The sequence below is a fragment of the Pezoporus wallicus genome, unplaced genomic scaffold (genome assembly GCF_028554395.1).
Source record: "Pezoporus wallicus isolate ANWC-B61680 ecotype Strahan unplaced genomic scaffold, APGP_CSIRO_Pwel_v1 contig_8819, whole genome shotgun sequence".
Taxonomy (NCBI): Eukaryota; Metazoa; Chordata; class Aves; order Psittaciformes; family Psittacidae; genus Pezoporus; species Pezoporus wallicus.
Window position 1 is genome coordinate 114,201 of NW_026637548.1, and position 21,327 is coordinate 135,527.

Genomic DNA, 21,327 nt, shown 5'->3' on the forward strand with positions numbered 1-21,327 from the left:
AAAGGCAACTAACTTTTATCAGATACCACCAACTGCATAGGATTAAAGCATCACATTTCAAAACAAACCAAAGCTTCCTTCTCTACCCTGAAAAAGACAACAGGAAGAGAAATTCAACTACGTAAAGATTGACTCGGGAGTATTTATAGAATCATAGAATAGTTAGGCCTGGAAAGGACCTTAAGTTCCAACCCCCCTGCCATGGGCAGGGACACCTCACACTAAACCATGCCACCCAAGGCTGTGTCCAACCTGGCCTTGAACACTGCCAGGGATGGAACATTCACAACTTCCCTGGGCAACCCATTCCAGTGCCTCACCACCCTCACAGTAAAGAATTTCTTCCTTATATCCAATCTAAACTTCCCCTGTTTCAGTTTTAACCCGTTACCCCTTGTTCTGTCACTACAGTCCCCAATGAAGAGTCCCTCCACAGCATCCCTATAGACCCCCTTCAGATACTGGAAGGCTGCTATGAGGTCTCCATGCAGCCTTCTCTTCTCCAGGCTGAACAGCCCCAACTTTCTCAGCCTGTCTTCATACAGGAGGTGCTCCAGCCCCTGATCATCCTTGTGGCCTCTTCTGGACTTGTTCCAACAATTCCATGTCCTTTTTATGTTGAGGACACCAGAACTGCACACAATGCTCCAGGTGAGGTCTCACAAGAGCAGAGTAGAGGGGCAGGATCACCTCCTTCGACCTGCTGGTCATGCTCCTTTTGATGCAGGCCAGGATACGGTTGCTTTCTGGGCTGTGAGCGCACACTGAAGCCGGCTCATGTTCATTTTCTCATGGACCAACACCCCCAAGTCCTTCTCCACAGGGCTGCTCTGAATCTCTTCTCTGCCCAACCTGTAGCTGTGCCTGGGATTGCTCCCACCCAGGTGTAGGACCTTGCACTTGGCATGGTTAAACCTCATGAGGTTGGCATCAGCCCACCTCACAAGCATGTCAAGGTCCCTCTGGATGGCATTCCTTCCCTCCAGGGTATCAACCGAACCACACAGCTTGGTGTCATCAGCAAACTTGCTGAGGGCGCACTCAATCCCACTGTCCATGTCAGCGACGAAGATGTTGAACAAGACCGGTCCCAACACCAATCCCTGAGGGACACCACTCCTTACTGGTCTCCAGCTGGACATTGAGCCATTGACCACAACTCTTTGTGTGTGGCCAGCCAGCCAGTTCTTTATCCACCAATTGGTCCATCCATCAAATTGATGTCTCTCCAATTTAGAGCCAAGGATGTCATGTGTGAAAGTGTTGGAACGCTTTGCACATGTCCAGGTAGATGATATCAACTGATCTACCCCTGCCCATCACTTCTGTAGCCCCATCATAGAAGGCCACCAAATTGGTCAGGCAGGATTTCCCCTCAGTGAAGTCATGCTGGCTGTCACCAAGCACCTTGTTGATTTTCATGTGCCTTAGCATGCCTGCCAGGAGAATCTGCTCCAAGATTTTGCCAGGCACAGAGGTGAGACTGACTGGTCTGTAATTCCCCGGGTCATCCATTTTCCCCTTCTTGAAAATGGGGGTTATATTTCCCTTTTTCCTGTCATCGGGAACTTCACCTGACTGCCATGATTTTTCAAGTATGATGGCCAGTGGCTCAGCAACTTCATTCGCCAGCTCCTTCAGGACCCGCGGATGGATTTCATCAGGTCCCATGGACTTGTGTACATTCAGGTTCTTAAGATGGTCTTGAACCAGATCCTCTCCTACAGTGGGCCTAGGGTCTTCATTCTCACAGTCCCTCCGTCTGCCTTTCAGGACTTGGGTGGTGTGGTCAGAGCCTTTGCCAGTGAAGACAGAGGCAAAGAAGTCATTCAGAACCTCAGCCTTCTCAAAACGCAGGGTAGGCGGTTCTCCCGAGAGCTTCCGGAAGGGGCCTATGTTGCCCCTAGTCTGTCTTTTATTTGCAATGTACCTATAGAATCCCTTCCTGTTATCTTTAACATCCCTAGCCAAGTTTAATTCTCACTGGGCCTTAGCTTTCCTAACCTGGTCCATAGCTTCCCGGAGAACATTCCGGTATTCTTCCCAGGCCACCTGTCCTTGCTTCCACCTTTTATAAGCCTCTTTTTTCCTTCTAAAATTAGATTATTTAGAGGTTATCATCATTTTTTCCCTGTCTTCTACTCCACTGTTCAAGGGAAACACCTGCAAATACTGTTCTACAGAGCCACAAAATTAAATGAAGATTATATGGTATCTGACTCCTTGCTACTCTTTCTTGTTCTAGAACTATTACCTGCTCTAAGACATCTTTGTACCAAGAACTTAAGTGATTTATAGCTTAGTTTCTTTCAAGTAAACAGAGCCTCCTATATAAAAATAACCACATGTATATGGAAGGTTGTCAATGCTGAAGAAGCAAGACATCTATGCTGCCTGCTTAGTCTCTCACATGTAAAAACTGTCATCTTGCATCAGAAAGTAACCTTATCTCAGATCTTCCACAAAAATTTGATGCACTGTTTCAGTGCTATTGCTCCAAGGGAAGAAAACCAGCAGACACCCAGTACTTACTCACGCTCTGGAAAGTTGGGGACTGGACTATTCCTTAAGAACATTCACCTACATACCACAGCACCTACTTAATTTGTAACCATTATTGCATGACAGATACTGAAACCATGGAGTTTTCTTTAAACTCAGGCAAAGACCTTCACCATGGACCTGTTCAAGAGAGACCTCCAACTTGGACTCTCCTTTGTATAGTCCATTTTAGAAGTGAATTGCTTGAAAACACCAATCTTCCACAGCATTCCACAACAGCACAGATGGCAAGACAAATCAATTGGAATGGGTTTGTTTCGATTTATTAATACAAGCTTTATTTTCATACCATGCCACAATCACAAAAAGCCTAAGGTTAGAGTACTCCCACAATCTAAACAACACACGTAGGAAGCTGTTTTCTTCACTCATATGACAGGATTTAGTTCTGCATATTGCTGTCATACCAAGCTTGCTGGTTTTCACTTAGAAGCACTCTAACAACCGCTTAAAAAAGGGAAAAACTAAGATAGGTTTGAGAACTATCAGATAGGTTTGAGTGTTTGCTGCCCTGTGGAGAAGCTGCTTCATGAACAGTGCATGCAAAGTTAGACAGTTTTTCAAGAGCGGCAACAGTCTCATCTCTTATCTGAGCATGTTCAGAGAACCAAGCACGGCACAGAACAAACCACAGCACAGTTCTAGTGCAGCAGACCACACCACTCTCACTTCTTCACCATAGAAGAATCATTGTTACAAGGTTCCCATCTCCCTTTTCTTGGTAGCCAGTACAATTTTCAGTTTTAATCAGTTTTCCTTCCTTTCCAAACCTCTCACCTGTTGTCCACTTTGTGTTGCATACCTACTCACTGCTTCATTCCACACTCTGCCACGTCCTTTTGAATCTCACCTGTTTCAAGACCACCCTGCTAACTTTCACTACAGGCCTTTCCACTACCAGAAGTACAGACAGCAAGCTTTTATGTGCATCTTTCCTACTCCATGTCTATCGCTTCTCCTAAAGTCTACCATCATCTCTTAATGGCACCTGCAGCTCTAGGACTCCACAGGAGAGAGCACCATTTGCCTTCTCAGCCTTTAGCATCTCTTCAGAAACTTTTGTTTCATCCAACAATCATGGCACTGCACTCCCTGACAAATACTTCAAAGCATACCAGCTCTGAATACCAGCAAATACCAGAAAACACCAGCAAAGCTTGCCTCAACCTTTTCTCTAGCTTTTCGCTGTGCTCCAGTCCTCTCCAAGCAAACGCATCACTGCTGTAATCTCTTGATAGTCTCCCCACATGTGCAAAATCTCCAAGATTAGTTCCCCAGGTTAAAGCCAGAGGAGCTTTAGAAAAGCTCGATGAATCTTTCTTCACATGCTACCCAGCCATCAAACCCTAGAGTCCTTCCGTTTGTTCTTCATCATCCTTCAGTTTCCTAGTATTTCACATTTTCCCCAGTTCCCTTTCAAGCTGCTCTCATGAATGAATGGCTCACAGAACACTTACTACCTTAAGGCCCACCCCTGTTAGGATATTTACCTCACGCATGTAACAGGAACTGTGGCTGAATGAAGGTATCTCGGGGTACAGTTCTTGTACTTACCCCACATCTTTAGCTAAGGTAACACTTCTGTGAATAAGTTTATTCACCCACTACCTGCCTCAGCAGTAGATATATGATCCTAGTCTTAACCTCAGAGATGCAGTTCCCCACCAGATAATGAGAGGCAGGAACAGGCCAACATCAGAAGATACATTATAAATATATTTTAAAAACATGTATTATTTAAAAGCTATCCTTTCTAGCACCTCAGATAGGCAGTATATGCTCACCTCTGGCAAAGAAGAGCATATGTTTTGTTCTAATCCATAGTGTTCATCCTTCCAACAACTCACCTTGTTCACTGTTAGCAGTCAACCCTCAGCATCTGCAAAGACATTTCACTGACAGGTTTCCAAATGGGCAGCAAAAACAACAAAACAAAACAAAGACACAGGTACCCATAAGTCCCAGCCAAGCAGCACATTCTTAATTGCTTTCAAAATGACTGTATGCTTACAAAGGTACTCTGTATTCTTAAGCAGTTGAAGGAGAAGCAGTGAAAATGCCTGCAATTGTTTGAAAAATAATGATATTTTAAATGCTAGTTTATTTCTAAAGAGCTTAAATACATATATATATATTCTTCTAGCAGCAATCTCAGTTTGAAAAGGTAATAAACCAACTTCTCCTGGAGGCACTGGTAGTGGTGTTAATTCCGTATAATGCAAACAATAAAAATCTGTGAATTCACTTGCAGATTCTCTTTCAGACTTAAGAAATGCTATTCTGCACTGAGAAACAGAGCACTATAGCTGGGCATGGATACGCCACATTATTGTACTGATACAAAGACTAAATTCCTCTATCTTTCAGCTCATGAACCATTCCTTAAAGCAGGGCAGCCGTAACTACCACGGGGCTGAAGGCCGAAAAAGTGCCAAAGGGTATCCTCCAGCTGTTCCATTTTCACTTATTATACACCAGCAACTGCTTTAGGGCCGCATTCTTCTAAGGCTTGTTTAACTTCTGTTTTCTTAAGCATCTTTTGTTGGGTGGTTTTGTTGGTTTTTTTTTTCTTCCTGGCAAGAATGCTATAAAAAGACTGAAGTGCTCTGCCCCACAGCCTGCCCTTAACAGATATTCAGGACTCCTACTACTTTTCTCAGCCTTTCCTAACTGAACTAGTCCTAACATAGGTCAGGATTCTGCTGCCTTAAGAAAATGTTTGGCATTAATCTCCAGAACAGACTGCATGAGCTCATAGATTCTGTTTTGAAGACTGCAGTGCCCATTTTATCCACAATACACTTACAAAGACAAGATTCCAAGATTCAGCAGCACTTGAACAGCACAACTGCTAAAAGATATAATTCAGCTTCCAAAAAGCGCAGCAAAGATCTTTACCTAGGAGGTTATTTACTACCAATATCCTTATCAGTAACAGTATGTTGCATCACTTAAGAGAGCAAATCCTTTCCTAACCTCACCAACTGCAATTTCAACTCAAAAACACCAACTGCAAGTTAAGGACTGAAAATAACTTGTGTTTGATCTGCAAAACCCCTCTGCAATAGGACTGAATCAGATGTATGCTACTGTCTGCTACTTCCTCTTAACACAAGAGCAGAATGAGAGAGTGTTTGCACAGGCTGCTTTAGGAGCGTTTGAGAATAGTAGGATCTACACCACCAGTTCTGACCCACAATATCCCAAGATATTCCAGTTTTGGGGTCTCACAGGGTGACGACAACATCAGTGCTAGCATAAGTATTTCTAAAATCCTAGCCAGACTCTGGGATTGGTATCGGTGTTGTCCCCCTCACAGGGATGGCACAGAGCATCCTCAAGAGAAGGCATAAACCTGCAGCTTGTGGATTACTTAAAAATGATATATAAAAAATAATTAATAAAAGGAGGCCTATTGTAGATAAGCTTAAGACTGACACACTGGAGCCCACACCCTCATTGAGAAAAATGTTACAAAATCTGTAAACTAAAAGAAAAAAAGAAAGTTTTAAGTCTCTCATCTGCGATAACAAGTTAGAAAATCCAGAGGCAGCAAGTGCTGACAGCCTTTGGACCTGTGCACAATGACACAGCAGATAAAAGGTGGAAGGAAATGTTAGGTGACAATAAAAAAATCACACTAAATATTAAAAGAATATAGTCTAAGCAGAGCTGACCAAGTACACTGGCTCAGAAGACATACAATTCTATCATGGCAGTCAAAAGCCCAATACAACCATAGCTTAAAACAGTTTAAAGATTCTTCAGTTTAAAACACAGGAGAAAACAAACAAACAAAACCCATCCTTTACAGATGTAAACATTCTGCTTTCCAAGCTATCTTTTCCCTAATCACAGGAGATACTCCACAGCCTTCATCAAATGGAAGTAACCCCTTCCAAAGTAGAACAACTGTCTGAAGTCCATTCTTCCATTAAGCATAAGGCAGAACAACATCCATCAGGCACAGTGCACGCTTTTCAGTTCCCTTCAGGATACAGCCATGCGAGTAATCTGAGAGCAAGACTATACAGCAACAGACTCAACCACAACGGCTCCAGCTACCACTTGCACATGTATTTATCAATGACTTCAGGCCACTAAATGTCACTGAAAAACATATTTGCTAGAGAAACAGATTTGGAAACTGTAAGAACAAGTAATGGGCAAGAACACCAAGTTTTCATTTGTTCCAATAACTAAGTATGGATGCTGATGGGACCAAGGTTTCTCCTACCAGCACAGAAATTATTCTTCCCCAGCATAACTCTGGACTATGAAAGCTGCACCTTGAGACAATATGGGCAGAATTGTAACACTCCTCTGCAGAGCATCCTGTTAGCGCATAAGTTTGTTCAAGCCCATCCAACCCTTAAATAATTGATACTATTTCAAAACACTTTCAAAAAGACAGGAAAGGAACAAGGAAAAACAGACTTTCTACACACACAAACCCATCCCTTCACAGGGATATTGCCTGCCAGAAGCCCTCAAGAGTATTTGGGCCCTTTAAGTGACTTTCCCCTTGGGTCTGATGACTCCAGGCAAGATTGCTCAGCACAAGGAGGGACCAGCATGCAACTGAACAGGGATGAGGAGCCATTAACAATGATGTTGCTCCCTCATTTGCAGAAGAGGTGCCAGTGCAATCAGTTACTGCCACAAGCCCACGTTTTACACTCCCAAAGCCCTTTCCCAAGATGTGAGCTCAGGTAAAGACTAGGAGAAAAACATTAAAAAAAAAAAAAAGATGGCTTCAAGATGATACTTTACTTTGCAAGTGGGGAAAAGGAAGAGATGAGCACATGACATGCTAACTGCCCAGCTCATGGATGACAACCCAGTGCACAGTAACTCATGCTCTTTCATTTTCAGGTGGTTGTAATGCAACAGGTTATCCAGGCAGAAAAGCCTGCAAAGCAGAGCAGCTGTTAAGTGCAGGGACATGTCAAGAGCAGTGAACAGGCCTGAAAACTGATCTTAACCCAGCAACAGGGAAGAAGTTACAGAAATTGAAATCCTTGCTTTATAAAGGAAAAAAAAAAACAAACAAAACCAAAACAACCCAAACAACCCACGCCAGTAAGTTTTGGGGTGTTTTGCATTGTTTCTGTTTTTAACTTGGCTTGCAGCTTCATCTTACTGTTGGCTACCAACTGTTACTAACTTCCACACTAAACCCAGCAAAATGACCCTCTCCATCTACTATGCTTCTAACTCAAATTGCAGTACTGGGTAATTTGGAACGGGAAGGGGAATACCTCAAAACTTCTCAAGGACCTGATTTCAAAGGAAGCTCTACTCTCAGTCTTGAAGAGGTACACCAGCTTTCAAATTACAACACACTTTCTGTTGACTAAGATATTTGAAAGTTAAACTTTGGATTGTGATGACATCCCTGTTTGAGCCACAGCCTTGGTACTACTTCCTGCTCACTCCTAAGTGACAACTTTAGAGCTGGTTCTCTAATCTTAGTAAGCGCCTTTGCTGATACACTATCTATGTTATGCAAAAATCCCCAAATGTTTCTAGAAATTACTGCATCTGAACTCAAAGTAAGATGTGACTTCTACATGAACGATAAAGCCTGAAAAAAACCCAAACCCTTGGGGGAACCCCCCCAACCTGGAAGAGGTTGCGGAGCTGGTTAAAAATCTCACGTGTGTACCACACACTGCTTGTGGTTTTGTCCTCACAGCTTCTGTAACTCTTTTGGACTAGCAGTAGTACCCAGGGCAGAGGCAAATTTAGTAAAGCACTGCCTTAGATCATTAGGACCAGCTTTCTACCAAAACCAAACAAAAACTAAACTGTGACTGTTGGATAATCCTTCCCAGAGACAGACCGATTGAGTATTCCCATACTTCATACATTTTCCCATGTCACAGGATATTGCAGGGCATGTAGGGAGATGGAAAACTACCTTTGTTAACAACAACTTGGAGGAGGGAACTAGAGAAGAATGAAGTCACAAGCAACATCCACCTGTCCCTAGATGCAAGCACTGAAATGGAACTTCAGCAGACACAACTTCCCATCAGCATTAGCCAAATGCATATGAATGAACTCCTGAAGACACCCCTTAGTTGCTTCACTTTCTAAACAGGTCTTCCATTAAAATTAACCGGGAAAAAGTGGTGTTTAGATGCCACTAGCAGATTATATTTTTCTTCTGGAACAAGCATTATCAGGATCTTTCCCTGCCTTTTTATGTTGGTAAAGTTCTGTTGACTGGCGTATTTAGAAACCCTTACTGCTATGTTAGTAAATTATGCTGCTGAATTTCCATAGCAAGAAAACCCTTACTCCTTGAGCAAACTATTTACATCAAACACACAATCAAGCACTTTCCTCCTGCGGTTGCCTTCCAGCACTATTTAGCCATGTAGGCATGACACGATTTCACTTGCTGAACTAGAAAAGGCTGTACCAACAAAGAAATGCACCTATAGCAGGCATGTCCAAACCTACAGACCACTTTAGGCCATGCATTAAAATAAATTACCATTACTGAAAGACAAATTTTTTTTTTTTACAAAGTGAAACCATTCCAATTAATACACAAAAAATATGCTACATTGATAACAGAGTCCCAAACAAGCCCACGAGAAAGTAATTCCAACCAGAAGATCATCAGTAACATGAAGCATACAGAACTTTGCAACAAAAACTAAGCACAGCAGAGAAGGACACAGAAATCTGCCTGAACTATCAGCATCCACATGGAAAAGTTCTGGGAAAAAACCCACAGCTTTGATCTCCCAGTTGGCCATGAGAATGTCTGTCTGAAACAGAACATCAACAATAAGGTAGCTGGCAAAGCTGCTGAGGCAGAGCAAGCTGAGAGGAGGTTAATAACTTGGCTGACTGCTGACCCATCAGGTATATTCTTCCCCTTATCAGGTATCTCTTTTTAAGATTCCTGCCCAAATTTGGTCGGCTTTGTGCAGGTCAAACCACCCAATGGGAATAATTCATTTTCATAAAATGGCAAATTCCAACTGAAACTTGTTTCTGTCATTTATGATCAGCTCCCACCGAGAGCCTGACCTCAAGTTTTCAGTTCCTCTTTACACCACAAATCGTGACTATAACCTGCTCTTTCACTATGGTACCAGGGAGACATGTCTATGTCCTCCTGAGGGGGGGCCCACATCAGCTCCAAGCAGAGCAGACCTCAGTCTGGACCCACTGCAGGCACACTGAGCTCCCACAGGTGGGGGCGAGGCACCACATGGGCATGTTGTTCAACCCTATTCTACTGCATCCGTCTCTTCTACGGTGCAAGTGTCTGCAGCAAGGCTCAAACAAGGAGCTAAGATGCAGTAACTGGACTACCCCCAGCTGCAGAAACTGGAAAGAAAATTAAGTGGTGCCTCCCACAGTGTTCACCTGGAGCATTGTGTGCACTTCTGGTGTCCTCAACATAGAGAGGACATGGAACTGCTGGAACAAGTCCAGAGGAGGCCACAAGGATGATCAGGGGCTGGAGCACCTCCTGTATGAAGACAGGCTGAGGAAGTTGGGGCTGTTCAGCCTGGAGAAGAGAAGGCTGCATGGAGACCTCAGAGCAGCCTTCCAGTATCTGAAGGGGGCCTATAGGGATGCTGTGGAGGGACTTTTCATTAGGGACTGCAGTGATAGGACAAGGGGTAACGGGTTCAAACTGAAACAGGGGAAGTTTAGATTGGATATAAGGAAGAAGTTCTTCCCTGTGAGGGTGGTGAGGCACTGGAATGGGTTGCCTGGGGGAGTTGTGAATGCTCCATCCCTGGCAGTGTTCAAGGCCAGGTTGGACACAGCCTTGGGTGGCATGGTTTAGTGTGATGTGTCCCTGCCCATGGCACAGGGGTCAGAACTAGATGATCTTAAGGTCCTTTCCAACCCTAACTATTCTGTGATTCTATGATTCTATTTCAGTAACATAAAACTGCACTGATGACTGCAAATCCAAAACGGACCCAAGAATAAATAGAGGGAAAGAAATTTTGTTGTACGAGGAGGAACTGCTGCTCCAGTTAAAAAGAATACATACTGGAGTGATCTGAAGCTGCCCATAAATATTCAAGAACATCAAAGCTGGTCCTGTTAAATTAAAAATGCTGTCACACAGATAGGAACTAGCCTCTGGCGCTGCCAGCTTCAACATGTGAGCCTCTGATCCAAGAGGCAGAGGCTCAACTCTTGAAGAAATTTTATTTGCCATAAGAACAAAAAAACAAAACGCAAAGCAGCAGTTGGGTTTAATGAGGATATTAAATACCTTAGGAGTGAGCTAATTACAGCTTAACTCTTTCAGGACACTTCAGCCCTTTTACTGACAGGGACAGTTTCTTCCCATACTCTTTCCACAGCTGGGATATCTCCAGGCTCCAGGAATGTTCCTATCCAAGCCCCTGAAACAAATGCTTACAGAATCTTCAGGAACAGAAAATATTTTGTTGGTTTCATCTTAGTGTAACTTTAATCATACTGCATGCATCACACACATACATGTGTACACACATTTTGGCTATTCCACATCACGGATCTACGTTTAATACTGACGCTGTCCTGAGAGACATCAAATCTTCTTCATCTTCCCATAGTTGCCTGAAGATAACAACAGGGGTAGACAAAGGAGACCAGATCACTTGTCTGATTTCTGTTACTTGAGGATATTTGCCATCACCTCCTGATGCCAATTTAATGTAAACAAAATACACATGGTTGAGAAACTGATCCCAATCTGCAACCCTGTTATTTCACTATAGGAAAATCTCCATAAATTCCCTGTATCAAAGCCTACAAAGTTTATCACTGACAGTTACAGAAGTGGGTGTGGAGGAGGAACTCTGGCAGCACAGTTTCCTCAAGCAAAATAGCAAAAACCCAAGTAGGATCACACCTTGGGAGTTCTTTTGCATTCCCTGGTCCACAATGTCTTTTCCTCAGACAGAATTTTGGGATGCAAAAGATAACATCTTTTAAACAGGTAAAACCCTGCCAGCTAGCAGATTGGGGATACCTTGCCTTTAAGCAAAAAGAGGTCTCCAGCCTTTGGCTCCTATTAAATACACAACTCGGTAGCATCTTCTGGCTCTGTTTCACAGGTTCATGTCTTGCTGCACATCATTCAGGACATCTGCCAGCTTGGCACTCAGGCCATACATGCTCATCTCCCCTTTATCCTCACAGTATGCAAGACAGTATCGGCTCTAGAGGGCTTCTAAATAAATACAGAATAGGTTTGAGAGAGTTTGCTGGAGCCTTGTAAAACACACTGGAGTGGGAACCAATACTTTTTCCTGTTATAGCATACATATCCTTTAGAGCCTGCATTAGAAGGAATCCCAGTGTGTCCAAGAACAGCAACTGCTGCACTGCACAGCTTAACATCTGTCCTTTTCTCCAAAGCCGGCAAGGACAAGTAAAACTTTAGTGCAACAATAACAGACAGCATTAGTGTGCTGTCTAGCATGCTACATATGTGTATATATACAATATTGGTGTTTTATCTACAAGATATGGGTATTACTGCTGTTGTTATGAAGGTAAAACCTATCAAGGCTTAACTGCAAGTGCCACCATTTAGCCAAGCTGAAACAATAAATAGTCTATGGGTCTTCAAGGGCAGAATCTGCATGTGGTGGAAATAATAATAAATAAATAAATAAATAAAATTAACACACACACAAAAAAAAAAACCACACACAAAAAAAACCCACCACAGCTTCTTTTAAAAAGGCTCCTCCTCATGAACTCCAGAGTTTCAGAACTGACCATCTATAAAAATCAACAGAATACCTTCTACAATTCCAAGTCAGCCCTCCAAAACCACTTGCCTTAATCAAAGTGGATTGTTTAAGGCTGGAAACTTTCAGTTCCAAAAGGTGAACTCAATGGAAAGCTTGGTTAGTTTCTTCTGCTGGTGAGGGGCCCAGACTGGATAAAGAGAGTCAAAAAATGAGAAGGACTTTTCCCACCCACACTTACTACACTTTTTATTGTTGGTTTTGTTGGTTTATTTCTTACAGCAGGCAAACATCAAAAGCATCAAAGTAGGAAAACAGATCTTGGCACAAACTAGGCCCTTTCCCGAATTAAAAGCAATTTTTCAAACACTAAAATCAGAAGCATTTGAAAGTTGCTTACCAAGCACATGCAATAAATTCACAGTAGGAGGCATGTACTTGCAACGTGCACGCCTGTACAGCTAGTTGAGCACTTGTACTCAGATCAGGACTGCAACTCTAAAATATACCCCTTTTTTCTTTGTCAGGCTAGTCACCCTCCTCACTGACTCTTCAGCTTGCTTTACTGCTGAAAATGATGAAAATAATAAAACAGCTTAAGAAAACCAACAGAAAACTTAAGCTGGCCAGCAGCTTCAGAAAACAACTGAAATCCTTACATTAATGCATACAGTAACAGGGGTCTAGGAAGCCTAGAGAGTCTGCATATACTAAGCTACATATTTAAGGGTATACTTGTGTCTGGAACGTAACAGGCACCTGATCAATCTTTGTAAACTGGTTTTTAATCTTAAAGCCAAGTGCGACAACAGAAGTCTTTTAAAGCAGCAGGAAAAGGAAATCTAAAATCCGAATGAAAGCAATTTGTCACTGTGAAGAGGACACTCTGAGCCACCAGAACCCTGCTCTCCTCAGCACTTCTACTCGGTGCTAACACAAGCACAGCTCCACCGATGGGGTGCGTGCCGTGCAAGATCACACTCTCCTGTTCACCTCTGGCCCAAGTGTCAAGCGGTGACAAAAATGCAGAAAAAAAATCATTTTTTTTTACATGAACCTTCAGGTGCTGTTGTAACAATTTCAAAACACTGTTTCGTTTAAAAACAATCTCTCCTCCTTTGCCAATCTCTTTTAATGTGAAGGGCTCTCCCTTCAAGCCAGGAAACATGAGAAATAAGGCCAACCATTCAACTTCCATTCATTCTGTTTTCATATATAGGCACCACAATCCCTGGTCTGACCACATTTGAATACTGAAGCGCAGATGCCCAGAATATGAGATAGTATGTACAAGTTAGTATTTAACACTTCCTAAATTGAGCACTTCTACTATACTAAGTGTATTAATGCAAACACATATACCATATACAACTGGGTAGAACACAGAGCAGATCACTGCCTCCAGATCTTACCTTTCCTTAACCAGTAAGATGCTGGCCCCTTGAATGCATTCACTTTGAAAAACTATGTTTGTGAAAGCTATTCTGGTACAGAAGGGCCTCACTTTGAAATTCCAAAACAAGGACTAGAAGACTGTAATAAAAAAAAATAAATAAAAAAGGAGCATTTTTAAATACATGCTCCACCACAAGATGGTATAAACTGGAAGAAAATTACTATGTATGCTAATCAATGGTTTTATACAACTACTCAAGACTTTCCTATAAGATCTGCCTGCAGCAAAGCTGCCTGTGTTTCTTTCTCACCAAGTTATGGCACACCAAATCATGGCCTCCACACCTGGAGTCATTTCAGAAGGCCTTATAGGCAAAGCAATTAAAGTGAAGTTACCTTGTCCCATAACCACAGCCACCACTGGAGTGCTCAGGGAAAGCCAAGTGCCAGTTCTGTCCATGGGTCATGGCTGGCCACAAGTGCTGCTAACACTATGAAGCAGGCTGTAATTGTATAAAAGCATTATAGTTGCATAGATCCAGTCTCAACATATATAAATGAAAAAGTTCTCCAAATGGCTCCATGTTTAACAATTTTTGAGGGCCACTCCTCTCTGGGATTTTTCCCTACTTCCACCTCACAGAGAAGCAATAGGACTACATGGAAAAGGAAGTGGTCAGTATCCTGCCAGCAATTGCAAGGTTTTCAAGAGTACAGACCTTAAACATCTGTGTGAAGATTTGATTAAACTTATGGACTACACAGAAAAGTTACCTGAACTCCCACAAACTATCTTTTCCTCACTTGATTCCCTGCCTTTACTCAGAAATGAACAGAAAGTGCACCGACTGTCCTGAGTACAAGACCCAGTGCTGTAGGCTTTCTGCTTCTATTTACTTTCTTAACCTACTTTATTCTTATTCCTCTAAATAGGTCATATTAGCATTTTTTTCTCTTTCCATTGTACCTTCTCCTCCATAATTTGACATCTGTAACCTCATTTTTTATATTGTGCCTCCAACCTTCTCTTTGTAGGACTGTTTCAGTCTTGTGTGCTGACAAGGATTCTGGTATTGCTGCAACTGTGTGCTAACACCAGACATCGGAGCTTCCTCCAAAACCAGTAACTCACCACTGAATTTGGTACCTTATCTTTTGAACAGCCCTCTCCCTTGCAGTGATGCCCAGAAACATTTATTATTGCCTCAGACTCATTTAGAAACAGTTTGCACAGACACCCTTAACTTTCCATTAATACGTTATAATGTATCGTAACAGTCTAAAGCTTTAACTGCGTAAATACAATTTATTACCCCATAAAATTCCATGACAATTTCAGGTTTACAGTAACTAGTTTCGTAAGGTGCTTTTGTTCCCCAGAAGATAGGAAAGACAACACGAAACTGTCCATCCAAAGGAGACAGATGCTCTTGCAGAAGGCTTATGCAGCCAGGTGTTCCTTCTTCACCACAATCTGACACATACCTCCCTTAAATTCTCTCACAGTGCTGCAGTGCACCTTAACAGGGTGGCACTAGTGCAGGACTCTCAAAGCAGCCACAAGTAGACATCGCACAACAGACGGTAGCTACCACTGGAGTTACCAAGTCCTTTCACCACTGTCCTAAGAGACACCTTGGATATTGCAGTATCGGATATCGCAATATTGGAGAATTAATATAAAGTAACAGAGGGATGGATGAAAACTGGGAAACAGCTGGATTAATCTGAGATCAAACCCAGGACAATACCTCTGCTGCAAACAAGCTGCCTGTGCATTATGTACTCCGCAAAGGTTGCCCAGGTACAGTAACTGTGCAAGTCTTTGGCTCAACAGTCTCTTAAGTGTGGATTATGCCTCCTTTATCATCTCGGCCTTCTCCAGCACACCTGCAGTCACCTGCTGCCCTGCCATGAAAAACACCTGCATTCCAAAGTACCACAAACCCAACAGGCCCAACGGCACAGGGGACCTCAGCCCCTGCCCCGACACCGCCAGGGCTGCCCCCAGCATGGGCAATCTTCAGCCTTCTCTCAAGAAGTACTGCAGAACAAGCAGTGGAGCAGTTGACACCAGGCAGGGTGCACGGCAGCAACGACACAGGAGGAGCCTGCTGCCCACAGGACGAAACCTGCGGTTTTCATCTGTTTTTCACCTCTCTCCTGTACAGAGGGGTCACGAGCTCTGCCAAATCCCAAACTAACCAAAACCTCCAGTTCAGGTTCAAAACCTGCACATGCTTTAAAGAACTGAGAACTTGGAAAATGCACAAATAGAACTTGTAAAACATTTTCCTATTCCATGCATATATCAAGGCTACAGTTTTAGAAGAGTCTTGTTCCCACCACCTGGATAGTCAAGCCAATACAATGATAGCCAACATATATATATATATATATAAAAGAAACACTGAAGCTTAGATTAAGGTTTCTTATCCACAATGCAGCAAAACAGAAAGAACAGAAATTACCCACTGCTCTGACTACATAACAGTAGATGATGCAGTTATAGCCGGAAGGAAGCTCTCAATGACTTGCTGTTAGCATAAGAAATAAATAACTTTAAAATAAATATATTAACCCAGGAAATAAGCACTGTGAAAAATCAGATTGGGCTGGTTGATTGGTTGGTTCTTTTTTCTCCCTAAGACAGCAGCAATTACGTCTTTGCCATTCAGGATTCAGCCTTGTCACTTATTTAACACAAACTCCTTAACTTCCAGCAGGCTTCAGAATGATGATGGGCGACACAGGTCTGGCTGATACAAGTCCAGATGAGAGGGTCGAGCAGGACAGTGCTTAGATTCAACAGCTGAAGATGGACATTTCAGAGATGATTATTCTCACTTGCCGGACACCATTTGTCAGTTGTGAGCATCTGTTCACAACATCCAAGACTGAAGATCAGAGAGGACAGAACCTATAACCTAGACCCACTTCTTACACCAGGCACAACAATTGTGTTCCAGGTCTCCCATCTTTGTACCAAAACAGAGAAACAGCAAATGCTGAAAAGCGCTTCTCCTCATCCTGTTATCAGCATCCACAGGGCATTAGATCTTTGTTTTCCATCAGAATGGAAGTGTCATGTTCCAATGGCAGATCAACTCCAAGAACAGGATGACAAAGCAAACCTAAAGCCCTAAGAACTGGTACTAGGAAGTCAGTTTTTCCAGAAGAATGCATTACCCCTGCTGTCCTCAGGATCACCACCATAATCCACAGCTTTACAGTTAAGGTATGGAAACTAACACAAACCCAATCACAGGTGGCTTCATGTTCTAAGAGGATAACTAGCAAAGAAAACATTCAGCAAGACAGTGACTCAAAGCCACAAATAATTCCACTTCCTTAATGTGAATGGCCTTCAGGCATTCAACTCAAGCATGAAGAAACTTAACCTGCCTGTTTACAACTCACCGAAAAAAACCCAACCACAAAAATACACATTTTTGGTTTCCATTCTGAAGGGACACAAACATTGCTTTGACTCAGCCTCTGATTGTTGCCAGACATCTATATGTCTGGACAGTTATTTCAAGTCACTGCTTTCAATGCCGCTAAAACACTTCCAACACTTCAGAACGCAGCACTTGACAGATGTTTAGTCTTTATCAGCTTTCACGTTTTGAGAAAACAGAGGGAAGGTTCAAAGCTATTCAAGTAAATACAGGGTGGGAGGGAGACAGAAGGAATGAACACACATGCATGTGGTCTTGCACTCCAGATCTAAGCTTCCCCATCTTCTTCAAGAGAAAAGATGAGCATAACACTGCTAGAAGGAACTGCAGTGCCAGAAGCTGGGAAATGTCCCACTGTTTTCTTCCTGGAGCTTAAAGCAATGAGTTATGCTTGCTCTCCCCAAGCTGTTACCTTTTGAGCACAAAAAATGGATGCAACCAGAGATTCTTACGTGACCTACACATCACTCCAGCTCAATGCTACAGAAAGGTCACTATTACCTTGCCGAGGCTTCCAAGCAGAAACAAACCAACCAAAACCCAAACTTTTATCACACAAGAAAACCCAGGCATAATATTCCCAAATCTTTCCTCTGTGCTGCTTCTCTTTAAAACTGTACATATTGGTAACCCTCCCATGCTGCTCTGTTTTGCAATGTATCTAAGGCAGGAGTAACAAAAAGAAAGTCTAAAAGAGAGGACTGGCAATGATGGATGTGTGTCATTTGAAGTTTTGATGCAATTTTAATCAAATGTCGTATTTGATCCTGTATTCCAGCAACTCACCTGAGCAGTTCCACCACCACCACAACTTCATACAAATCACAGCACTTCACACTCCACACCTTAGCCATCAAGAAGAACAGGCAACTGGAAAGGAATTTTGCCAATTGCAAGTAGAATTAAGATACATAATCCCACTCTGAGCAAAAAAAGCCACTGCTAGTCGTATCAGTGATGCTTACTGTCCTATCACTGCAAGTGTGTGGCCATGTAGCACCTGCTTTGACAGGGAACTAATCTGAGCTTTTGGTCTGACTGCTACAAGACATTTCAACCATAATGAGTTTGTTGCTCATAATTTGTTTTAAAACAAAATACAATTTTATAAGTTTCAACAGTCTTGTTTCCACAATCACTCTCTAATCAAACATTTTCAATTTCCAATATCAAACATATTAAAGGCCAGGATATTGCTCCAAGAAACATGTAATCTTCCAGTGTGCCAGACACCACCGGGATGGTTAGACCTTCAAACGTTTTAAGGACCAGCTGACACAGCAACCCAAGGATGAGCTTGCTGAATACAGACTGTGGCCACATGAAAGATGTATGAACATTTCATCTCTGAAGAGTTGTAGACACCTGACCCTAATAAGACTTGTTCACACTAACATGAGAAACAACATAATAGCAACTACTATATACCACTATATACCACTACTGGATAGGAATCTGACTGATAACCAGTTCAGGAGTGAATGTGAGACCTATCAAAAAAGTGCTGAAAGCCCACTGTTTCTTAAGGCGTTTGGGTTGTTGTTTGGTTGGGTTTTTTTTTTGTTCAGACTTTCAAGACTTTTGTTCAGACTTTCAATCCCCCAATGAGTAATTGATGCTATTAACATAAACAAAAGTCTTTGTGTAGTCCCAAAACCACAATTCCTTTGATCCATTCTTTAACATATGATTATTTAATATGTCTGATTGTCTAGAATTTTCATATTCCATTTTAAAGAAAAATACACCTTACTCTTGGCAGAGCTGTGTGCACTGAGTGGTTGTGGCCAAGTAGAGCTTACATCCCCGACTGACATACCACTAAACTACTGCTGAGCAGGTTCTTAGCTGCCTTAGCTTCATGTTGCTCTTCTAAATCTCACCCCAAGCTTTAAATGATGATCCAGAACAGCAAATTTAGACAGTTTTACAAATATACAGCCTGGCTGAAATAGGGAGGGGAGACAACACTGTGAAAAACTCACTTTCAGGAGACATGGGAAGTATGGCACTGACAAGAAATCTAAAATCTCAGCAGTGAAAACATGACTGACAGCATTCAGTCTTACTGCGCTGGAACAGTATCTGCCATATTCTCTCCTCTGAAAAGGACTTAACAGACATCATGGCTTGGGGGGGAACCAGCAGCCTGTTCATGGTGTATGTTATCTATTGTATCCAGAGATAAATGAGCAAAATGGCCTTTGAGTGATAAGTGACTACAAGATTTGCCACATCATTTGGTTTCCAGGATAGCCTTTCCCATTTAGGGGGCTGCCTATTCAAACATCAAGAGGAAGCAGACAAGTCAATGTTGTGCCTGATGAGGCCTACAGCAGCCCCTTGCATACATTTGGCCCAAGTTTTGCAAATCTGAGCCTTAAAAAATCAGCAGTTTTTTTCTACACTTTCACTTACAACCTCAGGGAAAGTGTGGCCTCAGGAAGTGGCCCCTGTTCTGACACTAACACCTGGCAGGAAAAGAAACTTCAGTTTCTTGCTGTCCCCTCAACACACAGCAGGTCTTACACATACTGTCTGATGACACACCAGGAGGTCATACAGTGTGTCAGGCCCTACCGGCACCACCAGGTAAAAAACGTCAGAAATACAAATTAATTGGTGCATCCCCCTTTTCTCTGAAAGGGAAATACAGCCCCTCCTATCAGCAGCTTGTGCTCACAACTGCAAGAGAACTTTTGTAAGAAATCCCCCAGCCAAAACTCTCTTGAACTAAAACAAGCACTCAACAGCAGTATACTTTACTCGAAAGGAACAACAGAATAAAAGTTATCTGGGTAGTAACATATTTGTACTTGTAGAACTTTCCCAGATGTTTTAAGAGCCTATTTGCCACCAGATCACTTTTTATTTTAAACCTATATATATATATGTTTATGTATGTACATACATGGAGCACAAGCAAACAAACTACACAACTGTTAATGAGAAATAAGGACTGCGATTGGCCACTGTTTAACAGTTAAACTTATTAAGACACCATTTAAGTCATTTTTGTTTACTTAGCCAAAAAGGGGGGAAATAAAGGCAACAGTTACAAGCGCTTGTGCAGGCTCCAGGTAAGTGCTGCGGGAGCACCGAGCACAGCACGGGACGGGACCGCCGCGTTCCGATACGTACAACAGCTTTCTCTGGTGGGAAAGCCAAGAGCAGCGCTACGAGAACCTCCGCGTTGTGCAAGAGCCCCCAGGACAGCTCCGGGCACGCACCGCACCCCGCACGACTGCGGCGGCTGCGCGGTGAGATGAGGACCCGCGGCACCGGCGCTGCCCCACGCAGCGGGCCCTGGCCCCGCCCCGCCGCGCAGGCACCGCGCCCGGCGGAGGTGCGAGGGCGCGTGCGGAGCGCAGCCCCACGGCTCAGATCCGCGCCCGGCTGTCAAAGGCGGCGAGCGCAGGGCCCGCGGGGCTCCGCTCCGGCCCCACAAGGTGAGGGCCGGGCGCCCCGTGGCCTTTGTGCGCGGCCGTGCATCTGTCACCGCTGCCGGGGCGCCCCCAGGCCGCGCTGCGCACGTGGGGCGCGGGGCCCGACGTGGGCTTTGTGCCGCCAGGTGAAGGGCCCGCGAAGCCATCTTGGGGCCGGCGGCGCCCCCCGGCCGCGCTGCTCACTCACCTGCACGATCTCGCCCTCGGCGCTCAGCGTGGCCCCCGCGCGGGAGAAGCGGCCCTGCAGCCCCGTGGTGTAGGTGGTGTAGTCGCCGCTGGGGCTGGACTCGAAAAGCACCACTTCCACAAACGCCGTCTCCTTTCCCAGCGCCGCGCCCGGCGCCGCGGCCAGCAGCAGCCCGAGCAGCAGCGGCGGCGGCACGGCCAAGCCCGCGCCGGCCCCGCAGCCCCTCATCGCGCGGCCGGGGGGAGCGGCGCCCCGCCGCCGCACATCGCTCCCGAGCGGCTCCAGCTCCGGGGCCGGGGTCCCGGGCGGTTCAGCGCCCCATGGCAGCACCAGCAGCAGCGCCGCCGCCTCGCCGCGCCCCGCTCCTGGCCGCCGCCTGCCCCGCACCCGCCGCCCCTCGCCGCGGCTCCTCTCCGCCCTGCCAAGCCGCTTCCCTTTCATCTGCTCCACGTGACGGACACCGCGGGGTTATCCCCGCCCCCCGCGCGCCGCTGACCCGCGCGGCCCTCCCTCGGCGTACACCCGGCGCGGGGCGCCGCCGA

General features: G+C 44.2%; 1 protein-coding gene across 1 annotated transcript in view; it reads right to left on the minus strand.

Annotated features, from left to right (window-relative positions):
• ZNRF3 (zinc and ring finger 3) overlaps positions 1 to 21,088 on the minus strand; it is a 78,670-nt gene extending 57,582 nt beyond the window's left edge. The window contains exon 1 of the mRNA XM_057406157.1: positions 20,786 to 21,088. Within this exon, the coding sequence (XP_057262140.1) occupies positions 20,786 to 21,013 (228 nt within the window). The 5' untranslated portion in view covers positions 21,014 to 21,088. The remainder of the gene's footprint in view (positions 1 to 20,785) is intronic.
• Between the last annotated feature and the right edge of the window lie 239 nt (positions 21,089 to 21,327).